Genomic DNA, 18553 nt, shown 5'->3' with positions numbered 1-18553 from the left:
AATTACAGAGTAATCAAGTAGCCTAAAATGGCCAATACCTTTATTCAACCAGGATGATACACATTTTTTTCAGCACTTATGTATCACGAGGTCACCAGAGGGCAGGTTTTCCTTACTCCTATTGTGTATCCTTTCATAAAACCAGCCCCAGGCTCGATGGTGAAGCTTCTGCTTTCATAATTGAACCAAAGGCAGCACTGTCAAGCGAGTTCTAACACTACCAAACGAAGCCAAACAGCAGTGTCTAAGCCGGCTCTGCAGAGAAGCCCATATTCACACTACGACAGAGAACATACCGTGCAGTGCTTATGATCCTTCGTAGCGTGGTACAGAGTTGTGCATTACTAGATTATGACCCCAGCTATAAAAGGACACAGACATTTTATTCCCCGACTCCCTGATATAGCCAGATGCAATTTCGAAATTTTATGAAAACCATTGGTTAACAACCCATCTCCATTCTATTTTGGCATCATTTGGAATTGGTTTCATTCCTGAACGAGGCTATCCAATAGCCTGATGATAATTACAATTTGAGATCGATAGTCTCCACCTTTCACCAACGACCTCACATTGTACTTGGATTTGCATAATTTAAAGTAATTCCAGCTCTAAGGACTAACATGGGGCAACACAATGCTTCCTACAAGTTGGCAAACGCTGTTTTGACACCGATAACCCTTATTTGAAACGTGACTGAACAAACAGGCAAGCAATGACAATTTAACTTCCATTCAGAACATTTAATGTCAGCAATGAATTACTTTGTGTCACATGACTAATATAGAAAGTAACAGCAAGTTCACGTCTCATAGCTTACTCACTCATGTGAAACAGAGCCTTGGATGGTAATTTTAACATCTGTAACAGATACATCACAGCATTATTAACATCGAATAATCTTTACAGCACCAGCGTGGAGCACTCACAGACACAACAACAACAACCGCCGTTCACCACCAAGTGGACGTGACACACCACGGAGCTTGTGCCATGCTAGATGTACTTTGAGACCACGTGAAGTGTCGAAAGCCTACTGGAAGGTCACGGAACAGACCCAGGTACCATCGGTTGACTGAGATGACTGACAGATGCACCAACTGTGCTCCCCACTGTGCCAACTGTTTATCTGCCCGGCACTCTGCTCGTTGTTCTGAGCATCGCTCCTTTGGTTGCTGATGGGCGACTGCCTCCAACTCCCCAAACAGTATCCTTCACGAACCTCCTCCACAGAGGCCGATTTTAACACTGCTGGTACCAGTTATGGGCAATTCCAATCAGCTCCACATCCTTCTATACCACATCAATCCAGCTCTTCTAAAGCCTGTGCCGCACACGTTAAGCCCCACCTATCTCGCCAAACAGAAGCTGCTTGGGCATGCAGTCGCTGAGCATCCGGGCGACATGACCCTACCAACGCAAGCCTCGTTTGCCAGAGGAGCTCGTTGATGGGACAGTGTCCAGATATTTCAACGATCTGTGAGCTCCTCGCACAATCCAGCCTGGTTAAAGCCAGGATGGATTGTAGGCAGGCCAGCCTGAATGTTTCAAACGGGTGCAGATTATATTTGAGGGCTCCACATGTCGCAAGCATAGATAAGAGTGGGCATAACTGTGGCCGAGAAGACCGGGAGCTTTGTATGGAGCAATAAACCAGGTAGGTTCCACACAGCGTTACGCAGTTAATGAAAATATCATGCTGCTCTACGGATTCGCAAGAGACCTCAGCTTCCAACCAGGAGCTGGTAATAAGCACACTGCCCAATTACGGAAACATCTCCACTCTCTCCACAACTGCCCCATTACTCATGGAGAGTTGAGGGACGGGAGCACTTTAGGATGAAAAATACCCAGGCAGGTACTTTGTTTTTGTAGGGCTGATGATGAGGCCCCATCTCTGAGTAGCATGCTCCAGGTTCAGTAGAAGTGCCTCCAACTCCTTCTCAGGGTGGGCAGCAATCAGCAAATCATCTGCATACAGAATATGGTTAACAAATCAGGAGCCATCCCTTGACCACCCCTGGGCATTGATCAGCCTCTCATTATATTTATACCACATTTAAATTCCACCAGTACATCCATGGAAATCTTCTAGAACTATGTGGTCAAAGAATATGTTAAATAGTGTAGGGGCAAGAGGACATTCCTGTTGCAACCCAAGGTGAACATAAAATGGCTCCGACACTCGACCACGCAACTTTACCCAGACCGGCCCACCATCATTAAGGTTCTTATTTATTGTGAGGGGCATATTGATGGTATGTTAGGCCTTGACCAGGTTAAAGAAGCAGATATGTAGGTCCTGTTAACATTCTCTACACCGTTTAACACGCAGGCTTTCGCGACCAATATCCAAAATAAGTTTTTGGGTTAGACCACGTAAATATATAAATGTGTCGTTAAAACCCACCACCACCCGACACAGCCAACTAGTAAGGGTTGTCACGTAAACAGAACATGCCAATTCGTCACTAGTCCAGCACACCGGTGTGCTGGAGAGCCAAGCCACAACGTTTACAAACTGTTTGTAAATTTTGTGGTGCTGGACTAGTGACGAATTGGCATGTTCTGTTTACATTACAACCCTTACTCGTTAGCTGTGTCCAGTGGTGGCAGGTTTTAACGACACATATTTAAGCAATCTAACCCAAAAACTTCTTATGGATTCTCTATATCTTTCCCGTAGCATATGGACAGAGAATATGGCATGCGTGCAGAACCGCCCCGGTATGAAAACACATTGGGGCTCCGCAAGCCTCTCCTCAGCATGTCTGGTAAGGTAATGTCGAGTAATTATTTCCAAGGCCATTCCCGACACAATGGGAGAGATGCCCCGGTAGTTTGTGCAATCAGTGCGGTCCCATTTTTTTGTTGTAATGCCGACCACCAGGGCATCCTTCCAGTCCTTCAGAACCCATCCTATGGACCAAACATTTGTAATGATGTCATATAGGGCAGTCTGCACAAAAACTCCACCCTCCCTCAGAAGTTCGCTTGGGAGATCATCTCTCCCCGGCGCTTTCCTGGTTTCAAGCTCTGGATTGCCCTTCGTACATCCTCAAAAGTTGGCACATTAGTCAACCACTCACAAGGAGCGGCTACTTCAATATTTGAGGGACAGCAGCACCAGCAGGGTCAACCCCACCTTGCCCGATGATGTTGTTTGACCCGAGGGGTTTCCCCTCCTCCAAAACCCCACTCCAATGCTGAGCAAACCTGCGAACCTGTTCTTGGGGTTCAGAGATCAGGTTACCGTTCTTTCCCTGAAGGATAGTGATAGGCAGACACTGCAAGTTACTTTTTAATGGTGTCATAAAGTTATTTGTTATCAAGTGCTACTGAAGGAGTTTCCATTTCCTCAGAAACCCATGACCAACATTCATCCTTGCAGCACTGCACAGCTCTCCGAATCTATGAGCGAAGGCTGTGATAAGCCTCCTCGTTCTTAGACGTGGGATTTTGTAGATGGTGGGAGTGGGCCTGCCGATTACTTACTAGCCAAAACACTTCATACATTAGCCAGGGTTTCTGGGGAGCTCTGGACTACATGCCCAATGCAGCCAAAGCAGTCAGTCTTAAAACTCTCCCATTTCCCCTAAGCGTTAGAAGGGGGGGTTAGGGAAAGGTGTCAGGCTATTGTGGGTGAATGGATGATTGCCACCACAGTGAAATTATGATAACTGCATCTTACAGATGACAAGCCAATGGGCAGTAGGAAGATCAGCTCCATGTCAAGGACATGGGTCCGTATTCGCTGGTCCATAACTATGTAGTCCAGCAGATGTTCTTTCTTGGATCCGGCGTGCATCCATGATGTGTGAATGGGCTGATGCCGGAACAGTGTTTTGGTGATTACAAGCCCATAGGCTTCACAGAAGGCTAGCAACCTCCGACCGTTGTTATTGAGCTTATCTGGCCCATGCCTTCCAATCACTCAAAACCAGGAGTCTGCGTCATGACTCACTCAGGCATTAAAGTCACCCAAAAGGATAACTATCCCGAGAGGCTACTTTAGCCAGCGCTTGGGAAAGGTCATAGAAGTCATCTCACTCATCAGCCTTGCCTGAACCCCTCCACTCATGTTCATCTTCGGAGAGGGCATAAGCTATTAACCACCACCATCACTCTACTCCCATTAATGGGGAGGTGAGCCCGCAATAGCCTGGGACCCACACGTCGCCTCCACGCTCTGACATTATTTTATTCAAAAGAAGTGCCACTCCCTGTTGTTTGGCAGTTTCCTGCCCCAAGTGGAGAACTGTCCAACCCTCATGGTGACTAGAGTCAGAATCAGCGCTATCAGTCCAGCTCCCGAGAGAGAAATGGAAGCCTCTCCTCCACAGTGAGCATTTGAACATTCCACGTGGCCAACCTCAGTGTGTTCCTGGTGTTTCTTGAAAAAAACTAACAAGGGGAGGGGTACAACCTGGCTCCGCCAAAATGGGGTTTTGCCAGAAGGCATCATAGACACCTCTCCTCCCCAGGGCCTCCAGCACAAACTTGGCCAGCTAGGGAAAGACTCTGGGTTTTAATTCAAATAGCTACCTATGACCAATCTCGGTTCAAGTACAGCGAATTGATATTCAGACACGTACACACCACCACATGCATTCAAACAGTACAAGTGCACACTACAGTGGGGGAAATGGAACGATATATTAAACGTTGTGTCAAAGCCAGCAGCAATAACTTTTTTTATAACAAAACATACACCAGAAGACATAAGCATAAAAAATATCCCGACTAGAAAGCCCAGGGAATATGAGCACATTTTATAGGATCTGTAGTTTTAAAGCCAGCTCCATACAATGTGATGGGCTTCAGATGACTTCCGTTGACTGACCAGGTTAATTTTTTATGAATTATCTCATCAGGACATTGGTGAGATTCAGCCATTGACATGATGATTTAAGCAGGCATTGGTTTCCTTGGTGAAAATAAAGATAAACCATATTTACAGTTCCATATGGATATGCACCATCGTTAAATAGGATCTAGCAGTGTATGTGTGCTGTTATAGAAAATGTATCGCGTGGTTTTGCAAAAGGAGCTGAAAGATGACCTCAACAAATGGAGCTGTTGCTACACCTCACACATGGTCATCGCTGGGGATAAGCCGATCTGCAATTGCTACAAGCTCAGCCACTGCCCATGCCACGGCCTGGAATCCAGTCTCCTGGTGTGGAGTTCCAAGCCTCTAAAATGTTCCTCTAGCCTCATTCAATCATCCCTTGGCATGAAATGTATTCTGATGGCAGATGACAATATTTGAAATGTATGCAGTGCTGATGCAGTCACAAAAGTGTGTGTAGCCTACAGAACATAGTCCACAAAGGCCTTGTTTAACTTTTAAAGATGTCAGCTGGTGGCTTGTGAAAATACTGCTCATATCTGCAGTGCATTACTAATTGGCTCACATTAGGATGGCGAATTTCCAAATGCTTGAAAAAAACTAAAATATGGATGCAACCCAGTGAAATGAACACTTATATTGTGTCAGTTTTACAACTAGTTTTAACGGAATAAGAGAAACAGAAAAACTACTTTTTCAGTTGACCGGGTACTTCCTAGCTCACGGACAACACTGAACACAAGTGCTTCATCACCACCCCAGGGTCGATGTTGTTCTACTTAAATGACACACGTATTGTCTGTGTGACACCACAAAAGCGTGGGCCTTGAGTTCACACCTGACATCAGCGTTAGGTGTTGTTGAACCTGGCTCCGAGCACACAACTGATTATATGAACGTCACAATGAGTAAAACTGTTCCTCAAGCCGATATGGCCCAAGTGAACTGCTCAATCAATGCTGCGTAGAGACGCATGGTTGCAATTTGCCTACTTTAACCCGTAAAAATATTTATTGGTAGGCTCGGCCTTTCACAACCGTGCTGGATAGTTTAATAAGGTTCAACACATCAATACTGATACCAGATCTCAGTACAAATCAATTCCTGCCACCAGAACACAGATGCCAATTCCCAGCCTGCCTGGGTAAAACCTGAACAGGTGGCAACCCGAGCTGGCATGCATGGCTGGACTAAAGGGCCACTATCCCAGTCTGCCTGCCCAACAATCTTAACATCCCCCTCTCCTGATATTATATTCATCGGTTGGAAAAACGTGTGTGCAGAGTAAAGAAAAAATGTCACGTGACACACAGGTGAAAGACATTTGCGCAGAGCATCCTGGGAAAACACATCAATGCAATAACGTAACAAGTCCGCCCCCGTCCCCTCGGAGTGTACCTACATGGCTGGCAGCCTGAGCAGCCACCAGGCTTAGAAGGCTACGTGATCATTCTGAATCTGGCAAGAGTAACGTGGCAACTGTACTTGTCTCACTCATATTATGGATCATCAGCGCAGTGTAACTCTACAGCCATAGTGCTTTTGACTGTGCCTAGTGCTGTTATACACACACATATAACCAGTGGGGCCTCCACAATAAGAGGAATTGGCACAGCCGAAACGCTTGTCAAAAACAAGCTAATGCCTTCTCCAGCCAATGACAAGAGTTCCCATCAGCTGGAAAAATAAAGAAGCGTGTGCAGGCCGGGACAAAAACTTCAAAACAACGCACAGCTAAACGCAATGTAAGACTTAGGCCTCGCACAATGATGTCACGGGAACAACCCACGGCTGCTGCCGCTGTCTATTGTACAACGGCGTTAAAAAAACACTAACAGAATGAAGACGGGGCGGCTTTCTGCCAGCCGCCAGTCACTGGCCCGCAGAGTAGTCCTGCGTGGAGGCCGAGCCCACGGACTCGCCGTCCTCCTCGTTGTCGGTGTCGTCGCTGCTGTCGTCGTCGGCCGGCACCTCGCCCGTGAGCGCGATGCGAGCGTAGTCGTCCGTGTCGATGGACTTGCAGAAGTGGATGGCGTACTTGAGTTTTTCCTCCAGCACCTGGCGGCATGAGTAGCGCGGAAGCTTGAGCAGGAAGAAGCAGGTGTAGGACTCGGGCAGGAAGTGGTCAGGTGGGTTGTACTTATCCAGCACCTGGAATGGAAGGGAGGAACAAAGGGCGTCATGAATGAACAAATGAACAAATGAACTCCCACGGATGATGTGCTCTCTCTGCGACATAACGAAATGTCTCTGAGTGCAAGTCTCCTTCTTGGCAGTTGTCACTGTGCGGCACAAGGTGGATCAATGCCTGGATCGGCGATTAAAATTTGAGTATACACGCCATTCTTATAGCCCAGAGTTATCACGAAGGCACTGCGTTGCACAGTCTACAGCTTCACAGTCGGGGCAATGTTGCTGCGTGTAATCCCAAATGCGCAATTAGCAGGTTATTTTCCAAATTTGGCAAATTCGTACCATGACACTTGCACACAACAAACGAATTTATTAAAATTACGTCACGGAATTGTTTACATCCACTGCGAAGCAGGCAATGCGAATCACTCCCAGCATTAACCAGAGCAGCCTTGCGGTTTGGAAACCACAAACTCCTGCAATGAGCGGCGAAAGCGGCTCCCCGTTGCGACGCGTCGCCATTGTCCGGATTACTTCTCTGCATAAGTGTCCTTTTTTCATCCGACTGGTGGACGAAGGCATCCCCATGATGGGTCGGTCACGGGCTTGTTTGTCTACACTTCACCATGCTGGTCAGTGGGGGTTGGTGAAGGGGAGGCCTCAGACTAATTAAAGCTATTTCTCAACGCTACCGTATGTTGGACAAGGCTGGGAATATAACTTAGTTATTCCGGGTTCACAGGACAGTGTGTAATCACCGCACCACCACTTCTCCTCCATATGAATATTTTTTTGTGTGCATAATTGTAATTTTCATAATACATAATTCTGTTATTTATATCTGTAGTAATTGTACTTCAGGTTGATCAAGATTAATGGAAATGAATAGCCTCCTTATTACATTTTCGAAAACACTGTAATTTAAGTAATAGCCTCTGTGCCTATAAGTAGTAATTACCTATCACTGTAATTACCACATCCTGAAAAATATTCAAGACAAGCACTGCTTGTACAGCTGCCATTGCTGGGCATGTCAAGATCAAACAGCACAACCCAGTGCATTGTTTGGGAAATGCAAGAGGAGTCCGTGTTATATTCTACCTTTCAAATTAAATCAAATTCACACTCAAAACTTTTAATCTTAATAGGTTTACGCTTTCAGTTGTGAAATTCTATTTTAACTCGTTTTTCAAAAGTACATTCGTTACATTGAGAATGTACATGGCTAATCTTCAAAGTACAGACAGTCCCCGGGTTGCGGAAGACCCGACTTACGGAAATCCGACCTTACGGAAATGCTCCCATAAATCATGTTAAAAAAATTCAATACGCGGAATATTTTTGCATTAGTTGTGTAAGCGCAAGTAGTGTGTAAGGTGGGCAGCTGCCTTATGCCTCACTCGAGATTCACTAGGATTAAGTAAATGAAATTCATCTTGATTTTGGGGGGAAATTGTTCAGTTTCCGCCATACGGAAAAATTCGGGTTATGGATTGTTCTCGGGAACCTAACCCTTCCGTAACCCGGGGACTGCATGTACCGCTTTTTGTTTTGCCCTGTACTTTCAGTACGACGTCTATTAGAAATGTTAATGTTCTCATTATTTTATAGGTTAACATCCATTTGACGATTTGCTTCCTAGGTATTTAAAGGGGTAACATTGTTATTATTATAGGGAGCTGCCATGCTGTAACGTTAGGCACACTGGGCCTGCAGTCCAGAGGTCACCGGTTTGATTCCATCTTAGGGTGCACAGCAGTTGAAACAAGTTTCTATGACGGCCTCTGTCCACCCAAAAGCATAAATAGGTTCACCATAGTCAATCGGCAGATTGCGCATCATAGTCAGATCCATATGGAAGAGTAGACCAAATACCCTCTCGAACTCCCTCTCAGTGCATTCATTACGAACATTACACCGGAAACGAAAACCGCTTCCTAAATCTCAGAACTGGTAATCGAGTCTGAAAACAGCTACCGGCTGTCGTTTAACATTATTAGTCATAGAGAGAATAAATTGAGTTGAATACTGCTGCTCTAATCAGCCCCAGTGAAACCCAAGGGCGGCTGTGAGTGGCACCGACCTGAATGACAAAGTCCCGGCCGCGGAAGTCGGCGATCGTGCGCGGCAATCGCGTGCGTCCCCATACGAAGCGCAGGAAGAGCGAGCGCTCCGTGTTGGAGAAGGCCTCCATGACCTCCCAGAACCAGACGATGAGCGGCGCACTCAGCTCTATTCCCTTGTAGACGGCCACCGACTTGAGCAGGTGCAGTGGGATGTCCGGGCTACCACATATCTGCAGTGACACGCAAGGATAACGAGCTCCCACCTCCGCGGGCTGCAAGAGCATGTGGCCGTGGGGAACTGGTTGGGTTTGACCAAATCCTGACCCCCCCAAATAAAAATAAACAAGCGTGTTGCTTCTGACTGCAGCTTGGCTAATCTCGCTGCACTCTGTCACCCTCTGCCCCAACTCGGAGTCCCTGGCTGTGACCTGCACAGCGTGCGTGGCATTCATTGTGCCAATCACCGTGGTCTCCAAAGTACAGCAAAATCCCTCTTAACGACTACCACTGTTCATGACTAATCGCGTAACGACAGGCCTCCATAGTTCTCTTACCAACCATTCCCTTGTTAACGACCGGCTGTTGTAGTTTCAGTAGATATTAATAAATACATTGATTAACCATGTTTCTTTTAATATTATGTGTTTATAATATTGTTAGTATCTTTATGTATTAATATGTATTATTTAAATATTATTAAGTATGTTTTTTCGGTAAAAAAGAATAACTTTCGATGCTATCAGAACGAATTAAGCCTTTCACGTGTATTTCTTATACTCGCTTAATGACCAAATCACTTAACGACCAGTTTCGTGGAACTAATTACTGTCGTTAAGAGGGGTTCTACTGTACTCATTAACTACATATTAAATAGTTTTGCGTCAAGCTACAAACCATACATAATACAGAGATCCCTTGCCGGTAACATCTGTCCATTTACCAGCATTGTTTAAGAAAGCCTGACTGCTGATGAGATACTGGATGTAAAACCCATTCCAGAATTTGCTTGTGTTGAACCAAAGCTGCTGAAATTACGTACTCCTAGAAGGTTGTGTGGTCGAAGGGATGTGTAAAAATTACATTCTACAGGATTTATTTTATTTGGAGGGACAATTATATGAAGGAGGAATCTCATCTATTTTTGGTACCATGGTCTCCAACTCGTAGCCTGTGAAGAGCGACAGCAGAGGCACGGGAATCACCCTGGCCATGCCCTCGCGCACGGCCGCCACCTGCTCGTCAAACTCGTGCAGCCTGGGGACCGGGGGCAGCGCACACACACCAGCGACGCAAAGCAAACGCAGCAGCCAGAACCATGCGGTGAGTTTGACCTTCTGCCAAAATGTGGAACGAGCAAAGTGGGTGGACCCTAAGCACTGATGTCCCTTTCAGAGCCTTGCGCCCAATTATCCCCTGCAAATCAATTCCTGCCACCCAAGAACAGATGGTAATTCCCAGACAGGTAGCAAACCCCTATGCATCATGGGTACCTGTAACCTATGGCGAGGCGGACGTATTCGCTGCGATTTTCCATGGTGATGTAGCTGTGTTTGGTGCTGAGCTGGATGTCCTGCCCGCTGGCGCTGGGCACTGTGAAGGGCATGGCCATGGACTCGAACTCGGCTGCTGATGCCTCCATGTCCCGGATGTACATGAGCCCCGGGATGAAGTCCTTGTCGACCTGTGACGAGTGACAGCACAAGTCACCATATGCATGTGTACACAGCATGCAACGCCAAACAATGTCAATTATAGAGCCAGAGAGTTATTTATAAATGCAGGTCACGTACTCATCATTTTAAAACAAGAAAAATATCGAGGAAAGCCTCTACTGAATTTTGGACTACCAAGTCATTATTACCATCATCAGCCATGATCAATAGTGATCAATCCACTGCTGGATGAAGGCCTCCCCAAGCTGCCCCTGCCACCATTCACTGTCCTGCTAAGCAACAATCCATCCAGCAACAAACTGGACTCACAATGAATTATATTTTTGTGTGGCCCAAAAACAACATGCTTAGATAAAAGATGAGCCCTGGACACGGATTGTAAGATTCCGAAGAAACTCTGTACTACATTAGCAGCGGCGCTCGTCATTGCTGCTGCCGGGAAAGAGTAAATGGGTACCCCGTGGCTCACTGCTCCTCCTACTCTGAAAGAGAAATGAGGTCAATCCATCACTCCCATCGTTCTGCCGAGAAGATCAATTAACAAGAGGAGAGACAAATGTGTGATGTCTCGTTCTGGAACCAAGGCAGCTCGATTATACGAGTTGCGCGTGACGTCAGCTCATGTCTGCCCGCCTCTGTTGGGAGTTCGACCTGTATGCGGGTTCTTAGTTGGCAAAAACAGAATTTAACAGCTATTTACATTTAACATTGGAGCAGAGTTCCAAGCCGACACTCAATAATCTCTTGCTTTTTAAATCCATACAGTTCCTTGGCTAATGCGATTTTAATTAGATGTTGATTGCGTCACGTATAACATAGATCTCAATCTCGAAAAGATCCACAAACCTTTGTCCTCTAAGTTTATTGGAATGTGAGCGTTCGTCGCCATCAGCACCCAGGAAATACGGGGAACAGGGCGCTTAAACTTTAATAACGACTCGCCTGAAACTATGGCCACCCTAGTCCTATTTGGAAAACAGAACATGCATCAAAATGGTTTAAACCTAATAAAAGGATGGTGAATTGACTGACGTTAAATTACTGTGGAATGACTCGATCAAGCGTGGAACAATTTAGGTGCTTTAATGAGAAAAAGTATCCCACGGATCAATGACCTGCTGCGTCCTTGTCTTTAACAAGGGACACTGATGATGCGTAGATAATTATTTCTCGTCAATAATAATCCCCATCCATGTGAACAAAATTAGCAGGGACAAACTCAAGATTTGTATCATAATGAACAGTTATCTGCAGCGCAATAGAGGTAAACTCCACACCAACCAATGTGCCCTCAGTGAGTGTGGATGTACATTGCAGCCTGATGTTTGACAATGGTTCATGCAAACATCAAATTGATTCATGAAGATGGCTTGGAGCCATACATGTGGACCTACAAGATTTAAGCTTGGGGATTCGGGTTAAGGTTAGGCGTAGTTATCATGATGGATATGTCCAAGGCTAGAATTAGAACTTCGGTTCAGCCGATCACAACAACTAAGGCTACAGTTGTAATAAGTAATCGACAAATTTACAAAGCTGCATAAATCCATATATAAACCAACTATCCGTCTGAAAGATTGGGTGAGAATGTGCTTGCAGTGGTTTATATAAGTGCTGGTGGTGCTGGCAATAAATATACCCAATACATAATATATTACACTGGTCAACAGCTGTTTTAGACTCATTTCAGGGTTCCGATTCCAAATCTGATCTCAGATTTGCACTATCACATCTCATTTTTATGCTATCGGCATACCCCATTTTCATTGATTTTACCCGAAATTAACTCTGTCACTTATGATTGCAAGTTGTTGCGAGTCAGTGACTGCTTTAGTGTTAAAATATGGTGCTGTATTTTTAGGATAGTGTGTTTATAATATCATTTTATGTAGATATCCACATTTATTTAATATTTTTCTTCTGCAGTTTTTATTGAAGATGCAATATTTGATCTCAAAAACTTGATGTGATGGACAAAAACTGATGCCAGATTTGGAATCAGCACCCCAAAATTACCTTAAACCGTTGGAATACCTCATGCCTGAAAAAGTGTGTTGACCAGTGTTATTATTAAACATAAATAAGGTCAGGAGAGCATTATCTCCAAATTCCCTAAAGATACGAGTGTGGCCCTGATTAATTTCCCAAAACTCTGCTCTCGCACTACTCTCTCTGAACAAACGTACTCTCAGAAAACATCGTTGACTTTTATGGTGTAAAAAGTATTTGTCCATTGCAGAGCATCATACATGAAACACATACCCATTTCACAAGGAGATCAATATTATAAGCTTCATTCAAAACCTGCAAAGCGATACTTTGCAGCTGGCAACCTGAAGAAACTCCTTTGTCAGAAGGCAAGTCAGGATTCCTGAACCGAGGCAAATACCAAAGGAGAGAAAGTGATGAAGCAGTGCCATAGATGGCTATGAAATTATCGAATTGAAAAACTGAAGGCATGGGCACTGTGCAGGAGTGGGAGTTGATAGGCTGGAGAATTTCTCAATGCTTGACATTGAGGGGAAGCTCCCGTGGCACTGTGGGGACTTCTCCCAGGGCCTGCCTGAGTGGGAGCACGGGGCCCCAGTGATGATGCCAAGGTCTCAGCGACGGTGCGGTGACCGATGGAGTGAACTGGCTGTTTTAAGTCTGTCTTGTCAGTGGGTTTTATCCTGGTAATTCACCGGGTCTCTAGGCTTTGGCTCTCGTACCTCATTTTCTGCGTGCGTGGGCTTGTCTTGGTTGCAATGAATTTAGTTGCGTAAAATCTGGCTCTGTTTTTATATGTTGTTATTTGGGCTGCAGGGTGGCATGGTGATAACACTTGCGCCTCAAAGCAAGAAGGCCCTGAGTTTGCTTCGTGACTTGGCTGCCATTCTGTGAACAGTGGCTCATTTTTGAGGAGGAAATCACTCTGACTTTAAATTCAAGGTTAATTGGCCTCACATTCCACAGCCCTTTGTTAGTTTTAATGAATATTTGGTGTCACCTTCCATGCTATAATTTCACACTAAATGAATACTGTAATTTCAACACTGTAAATTAAAGATCCTGTGTAAGGAAAATCTCAACACCAATCTGCATTATTTACGGTCCTTTTGAGCCGGTGGTCTGGATAAAGGCCATAGGAGCTGTCGCGTCCCAGCCCCGCACGATCGTTTCTGTACGCGAAACGGTTTCCAGGTTTGAGTCTGCATTGCGCCCGTCGCACAAGAGAGGCCGCACGACGCTGCCCGACCGCCGTCGCACCTCGCTAAGGTCAGCGATGGTCAAGCTCATGCCAGCCAGCTGCTTCCACACCGGCTCGGCCAGACTCAGGCTCAGGGGGCTTCCGGTGCGGATGGCGATGCCCAGAAGAACCCCTGCACACGGCGGTGGCGGCAGGAGCACACGACAACATTCCACGTTTTTTTGAGGTCTATTTTGTCACAACGAGGTCAGAACTCAAAGAGAGAGAGAACGAGGACAAGCCTCAATGGCAAGAGGAGACCCGGGTCACCGAAACGACCAAAGCGATAATGTTAATAAAGTTAATGAATGGAGCTAATATAATTCACGGTAAACACAACCATGGAGCCAATGTTATCATGCAGTACGGAGTAACATTCTGACTTTTTAAAAATGTTTAAATTCAAAGCGACTTGGCACGTCTTGTGTGCTTTATTCATCTGCGTATTATTATTACGTTATTAAATTCTGAGTCTGTTTACTGCCGGTGCATTCTGCAAACTTGGAGACGTGAGGACAGATTAAGAGTACAGGCATCCCTCGCATAACGCATAACATGCGTTACTGAAAAACAGCATAAGTCGAATAACACTGTATGAAGGCTATTTTCCCATAGACACACATCCATGTTATACGGGGGCGTGCATAACCGAAGAAAAATTAAGTATTATTTAATTGTATTATTTTAGTTCTGGATTTACTAAAATACATATAAATTTAATAATATTAACATTACAAAAAAAAATAATAGGGAGTTTAGTAATAAGCAACAATAATTAAGATTTAAAAGATTGGAACTCACAAAGATTACTTTCTAAGGAGTAACTTCAGGGCTTAAATGCTTCCGTGGGCTGCTTGTAGCAGCACTCGTGATGCAAAGGCAGCAGATCTACTTTGGTCATGCCCTGACACTGGGCGCTGCCATGATGTGGTGATGTCATCAGAAATATTTCCTTTTAAAAAAAATGTATCGTTGAAATTTTTTTTATTGAATGTTACTATTTTTTTTAGAGTGCGTAACTGTGAAATGCACAGCGTGAGTGTAAAGTATGTATCTAAAAGATGAATCGCGTAAAAAATCTTGACCCAAAGCTTTCGTGACTGCAGGAATTCATATTCTTGGGTCTTTCGGTAAAGTCACGTAGATAGGTTTAAAGAAAATAACAAAAAATAACATACTCCGACGCTTCTAATCGCAACACAAGCGGTCGTCTTCAGGAAAAGGGGGGTTTAGCTTCCAAGGCACAGTGTTTATAAGGGTTTGAAATGGGCGTAGCTCAAATGTCAGCAGCCAATGGTAATGTAAGTGGTGGGTGGTTGGTTTTCCACCAATAAAAGGGCTGCCATGTGAAAATTAGCGTGTTAAAGAGAGATTAGCATGTTCATCCAAGATCGCAGAGCCGCAACCAAGGGGTCGGCGTGCGAAGTGACTGTGAAAGCGCAAGTTTGAAATGGGTGTAAAGCACAACATCGGAAGGTGGTAGGATGGGAACATCATAGCAAATTATGACAAACTGGTTGATAATGGTTGAAATTGTCTGTCTCTATATATGGATGTATATATAGTATATATATATAGACACAGACACAATTTTAACCGAGAAGATGTGTACAAACTGAGCAATCATTGGAAGGACATTATCAACCAGTTTAAGTCATAATTGGCTATGATGTTCCCATCCTACCACCTTCCGATGTTAGTTGTGCTTTACGCCCATTTCAAACTTGCGCTCTCAGTCACTTCGCGCACAGACCCCTTGGTTGCGGCTCTGCGATCTCCCATTAACATGCTTATTTCTCTTTAACATGCGAATTTTCACCTGGCAGCCCTTTTATTGGTAGAAAACCAACCACCCACCACTTACATTATCATTGGCTGCTGACATTTGGGCTACTCCCATTTCAAACCCTTATAAACAGTTTGTCTTGGAAGCTAACCCCCTTTTCCTGAAGACGACCGCTTGTTTTGCAATCGAAACTTCGGAGTTTTTTGTTATTTTTTGTGATTGTCTTTGAACCTATCTACGAGACTTTACCGAAAGACCCAATAATATGAATCGCGTAACTGCGAATTCGCGCGATGGGGGGGCATGTTACGAGAGGAACGCCTGTATTGCGATTGATAAATGTAAAACGATAAAAAAAAACTTTCAAAAATGTTTTACCATGTATATCCACTGAGCTATATAGCTCATCATCAGAAGCAACCTAGCCAGAAATGATAACCCAACAAAATGGCTTATCATCTGGAAATGTATAGCAGCCAAATACTCTAAATGCATGTTTCTGAATGTGGAGAGAAAAACAGGATGACCACAGGGTCAGGATCGAACCCACAACTTCCTGAATAACAAGCAAGGTAGTTAACATCTCTCCACCATGGCAAGATGTAATTAAATCCCTGTAGATCTAGGGCCATTGATTAATTGGCAAATCCTACACCTTCATGGCAACAGGCATTTCCAGCCAAGCTGCGCTGCTGGACACAGCGACCAGCAGTAACAGGGAGGGACAGTGAGCGAGTGAGCCAGCGTGTAAGCGACTGTGCAAGCTAGCGTGTAAGCGACCGTGCAAGCCAGCGTGTAAGCGAACGTGCAAGCCAGCATGCAAGCCAGCGTGCCTGCGAGCGTGCGCGTACCGAGGAAGCGCAGCATGCTCAGGTGCACAGCGGACTTGGCGGCGGGGTTGAGGAGGAAGCAGTCGCGGTTGGCTCCAGACTCGTCACGCCCGTTGGGGGTGACCATGAGCAGCGGCGTGAGGCCATTCTGCAATTCCTCGCACATCTCGGCTATGGACTCGCTGTATCCACCACCACAGTCGTCCACGGACTCCCCTGTGCCAGCACACACACGCACCCATCGTGTTAGTTAAGTGCGGGACTGCCCTCACTTAAGCTTCACAATCGTGGTACGCCGGCGCACGGGAACAAGAAAGCGAGGAAGAGAGATGATGCGCCGGATTGACATGGTGCCAAACATTCTCAAATAGGGGGGGGGGGGGGGCGTCAAGCAAAGGAGGCAATGAAGCTGCTGCGGGTAGGAGAGAGATCTCATATACGCCTGTGCCGAGTCAACTTGTACAGCACAGGGAGAGTTGTCACTTGGGGTGCCCTTCCAAAGTTTGAGATTAGACGCAATGTGCAAGTTGATCATCGCGTGTAAAGTGTTCCGAGAAACCCCATATAAAATAACGGTCATACTCAAAACATTGAGAAGAGGAACTGACCATACATCCCAAAGTCGGCTCCTGAATGAATAACCAAATAGTTTATTACAATGTGTTAGGTCTATTGAAAATGCCACTTAAGCCCTGTGAGTAGCTATGCGTTGTAATTCTCTGTGATTTCGTTTTGTCAAAGGCAGTGTGCGCTGCTGGTACTGGGGCCAAAAATGAACATTTGACGGAGACTCCAGACACTAGAGACGAGCTTGATGAGCACGTCCCTCTCAGTGGGCAAACGTGACTCCTAAAACTGTAAAACTAAACTTTTAAAAATTTGACCAGGTAAGACCCACTGAGCTACGTAGCTATTTTTCAGAAGCGACCTGGCCACAAATGATAGCTCAACGAAGTGGTTTAGCACGTGGAAATGTACAGCAGCCAAATACTCTAAACGCACGTTTCTAAATGTGGAGGGAAAAACCGGAGGACCCAGAGTAAAATCCATGCGACCACAGGGAGAACGTTAACATCTCGCCACCGTGGTTCTCCACCCCGTGTAGAGCCAGGCGAAAGCTCACCCACGAACTTGACCTTCCACACGCGGTGCGGCAGGAGCAGCGAGTCCGACCCGAAGGAGCTCATCTTGGCGCACATCTGCCCAAACACGGACTTGGAGCCGTCGGGCCCGGCCAGGCCGCCCTTACTCCGCGAGCGCTTCACCTGCACACAACAACATCCCACTTCAGCAGCGGCAGCAGCTGCAGCAACAGCAGCGGCCCAACTGGCGCTACACCGATTTTACATGTTTCCTGTTTATTATGTACATGTGTAATAGAGTTCAGTGCACCCTACTGATGGGGTAATGTGACTCCACATGCAAACACTCAAAGACACAATTGAGTTGTGAGGTGCAATGAATGAACACGATACGGTCTTCCGATGGTGCGCTCATATTGGTCAAATAGAATCTGATCTATTTATAGACACCCCATTGAAGTGACAAGGTGACGCTGTAGAGAAAACTGCATTGTATTTGAAGGCTTTGTTCACATCTCCTAATAATCCCAAATGCACGTATTCAATTCCTTCACTCCCTCTAGTGTGTTATAAGGGAGCAATCGCTTTCACAATGTTCCATCACCTGTTGAGAAGACAGGCAGAGATTTCAGTGGGAGGTATTATTATGGGACCCACCCTGTGTCGTTTGTTAGTAAACTAAAAACGCTCAAGTGCTACGCTAAAACGAGCACTGGGCAGTGGCTGGGCGAGCTGCCGATTTTGTGTTCGTGGCTTCTCGCTGGGACCGATCTCCCCCCGGCGCACGCCTGACCGCTGAGCCGGTATTTGTGTCCTGAGGCCAGGAACACGACGGTTCAGGCCGAACCGACCCCAGCCGCGGACTCAGCGTCACGACCGGACGACTCCGAGTCCCGCCGCTC

General features: G+C 45.7%; 1 protein-coding gene across 9 annotated transcripts in view; it reads right to left on the bottom strand.

Annotated features, from left to right (window-relative positions):
- Nucleotides 1-728: 728 nt before the first annotated feature.
- Nucleotides 729-18553, bottom strand: part of HERC2 (HECT and RLD domain containing E3 ubiquitin protein ligase 2) — a 156855-nt gene continuing 139030 nt past the window's right edge. For all 9 annotated transcript variants that reach the window (XM_078602720.1, XM_078602725.1, XM_078602722.1 and 6 more), the window contains 7 exons: nt 17693-17834; nt 16591-16785; nt 13974-14086; nt 10542-10732; nt 10200-10305; nt 9069-9281; nt 729-7003 (listed from right to left, as the gene is read on the bottom strand). In XM_078602720.1, coding sequence (XP_078458846.1) covers nt 6725-7003; nt 9069-9281; nt 10200-10305; nt 10542-10732; nt 13974-14086; nt 16591-16785; nt 17693-17834 — 1239 coding nt within the window. In that variant the 3' untranslated portion in view covers nt 729-6724. The remainder of the gene's footprint in view (nt 7004-9068; nt 9282-10199; nt 10306-10541; nt 10733-13973; nt 14087-16590; nt 16786-17692; nt 17835-18553) is intronic.

The sequence above is a fragment of the Lampetra planeri genome, chromosome 19, assembly GCF_965212315.1.
Source record: "Lampetra planeri chromosome 19, kcLamPlan1.2.h2, whole genome shotgun sequence".
In the NCBI taxonomy this organism is placed as follows: Eukaryota; Metazoa; Chordata; class Hyperoartia; order Petromyzontiformes; family Petromyzontidae; genus Lampetra; species Lampetra planeri.
This window is presented reverse-complemented; position numbering and strand designations above follow the sequence as displayed.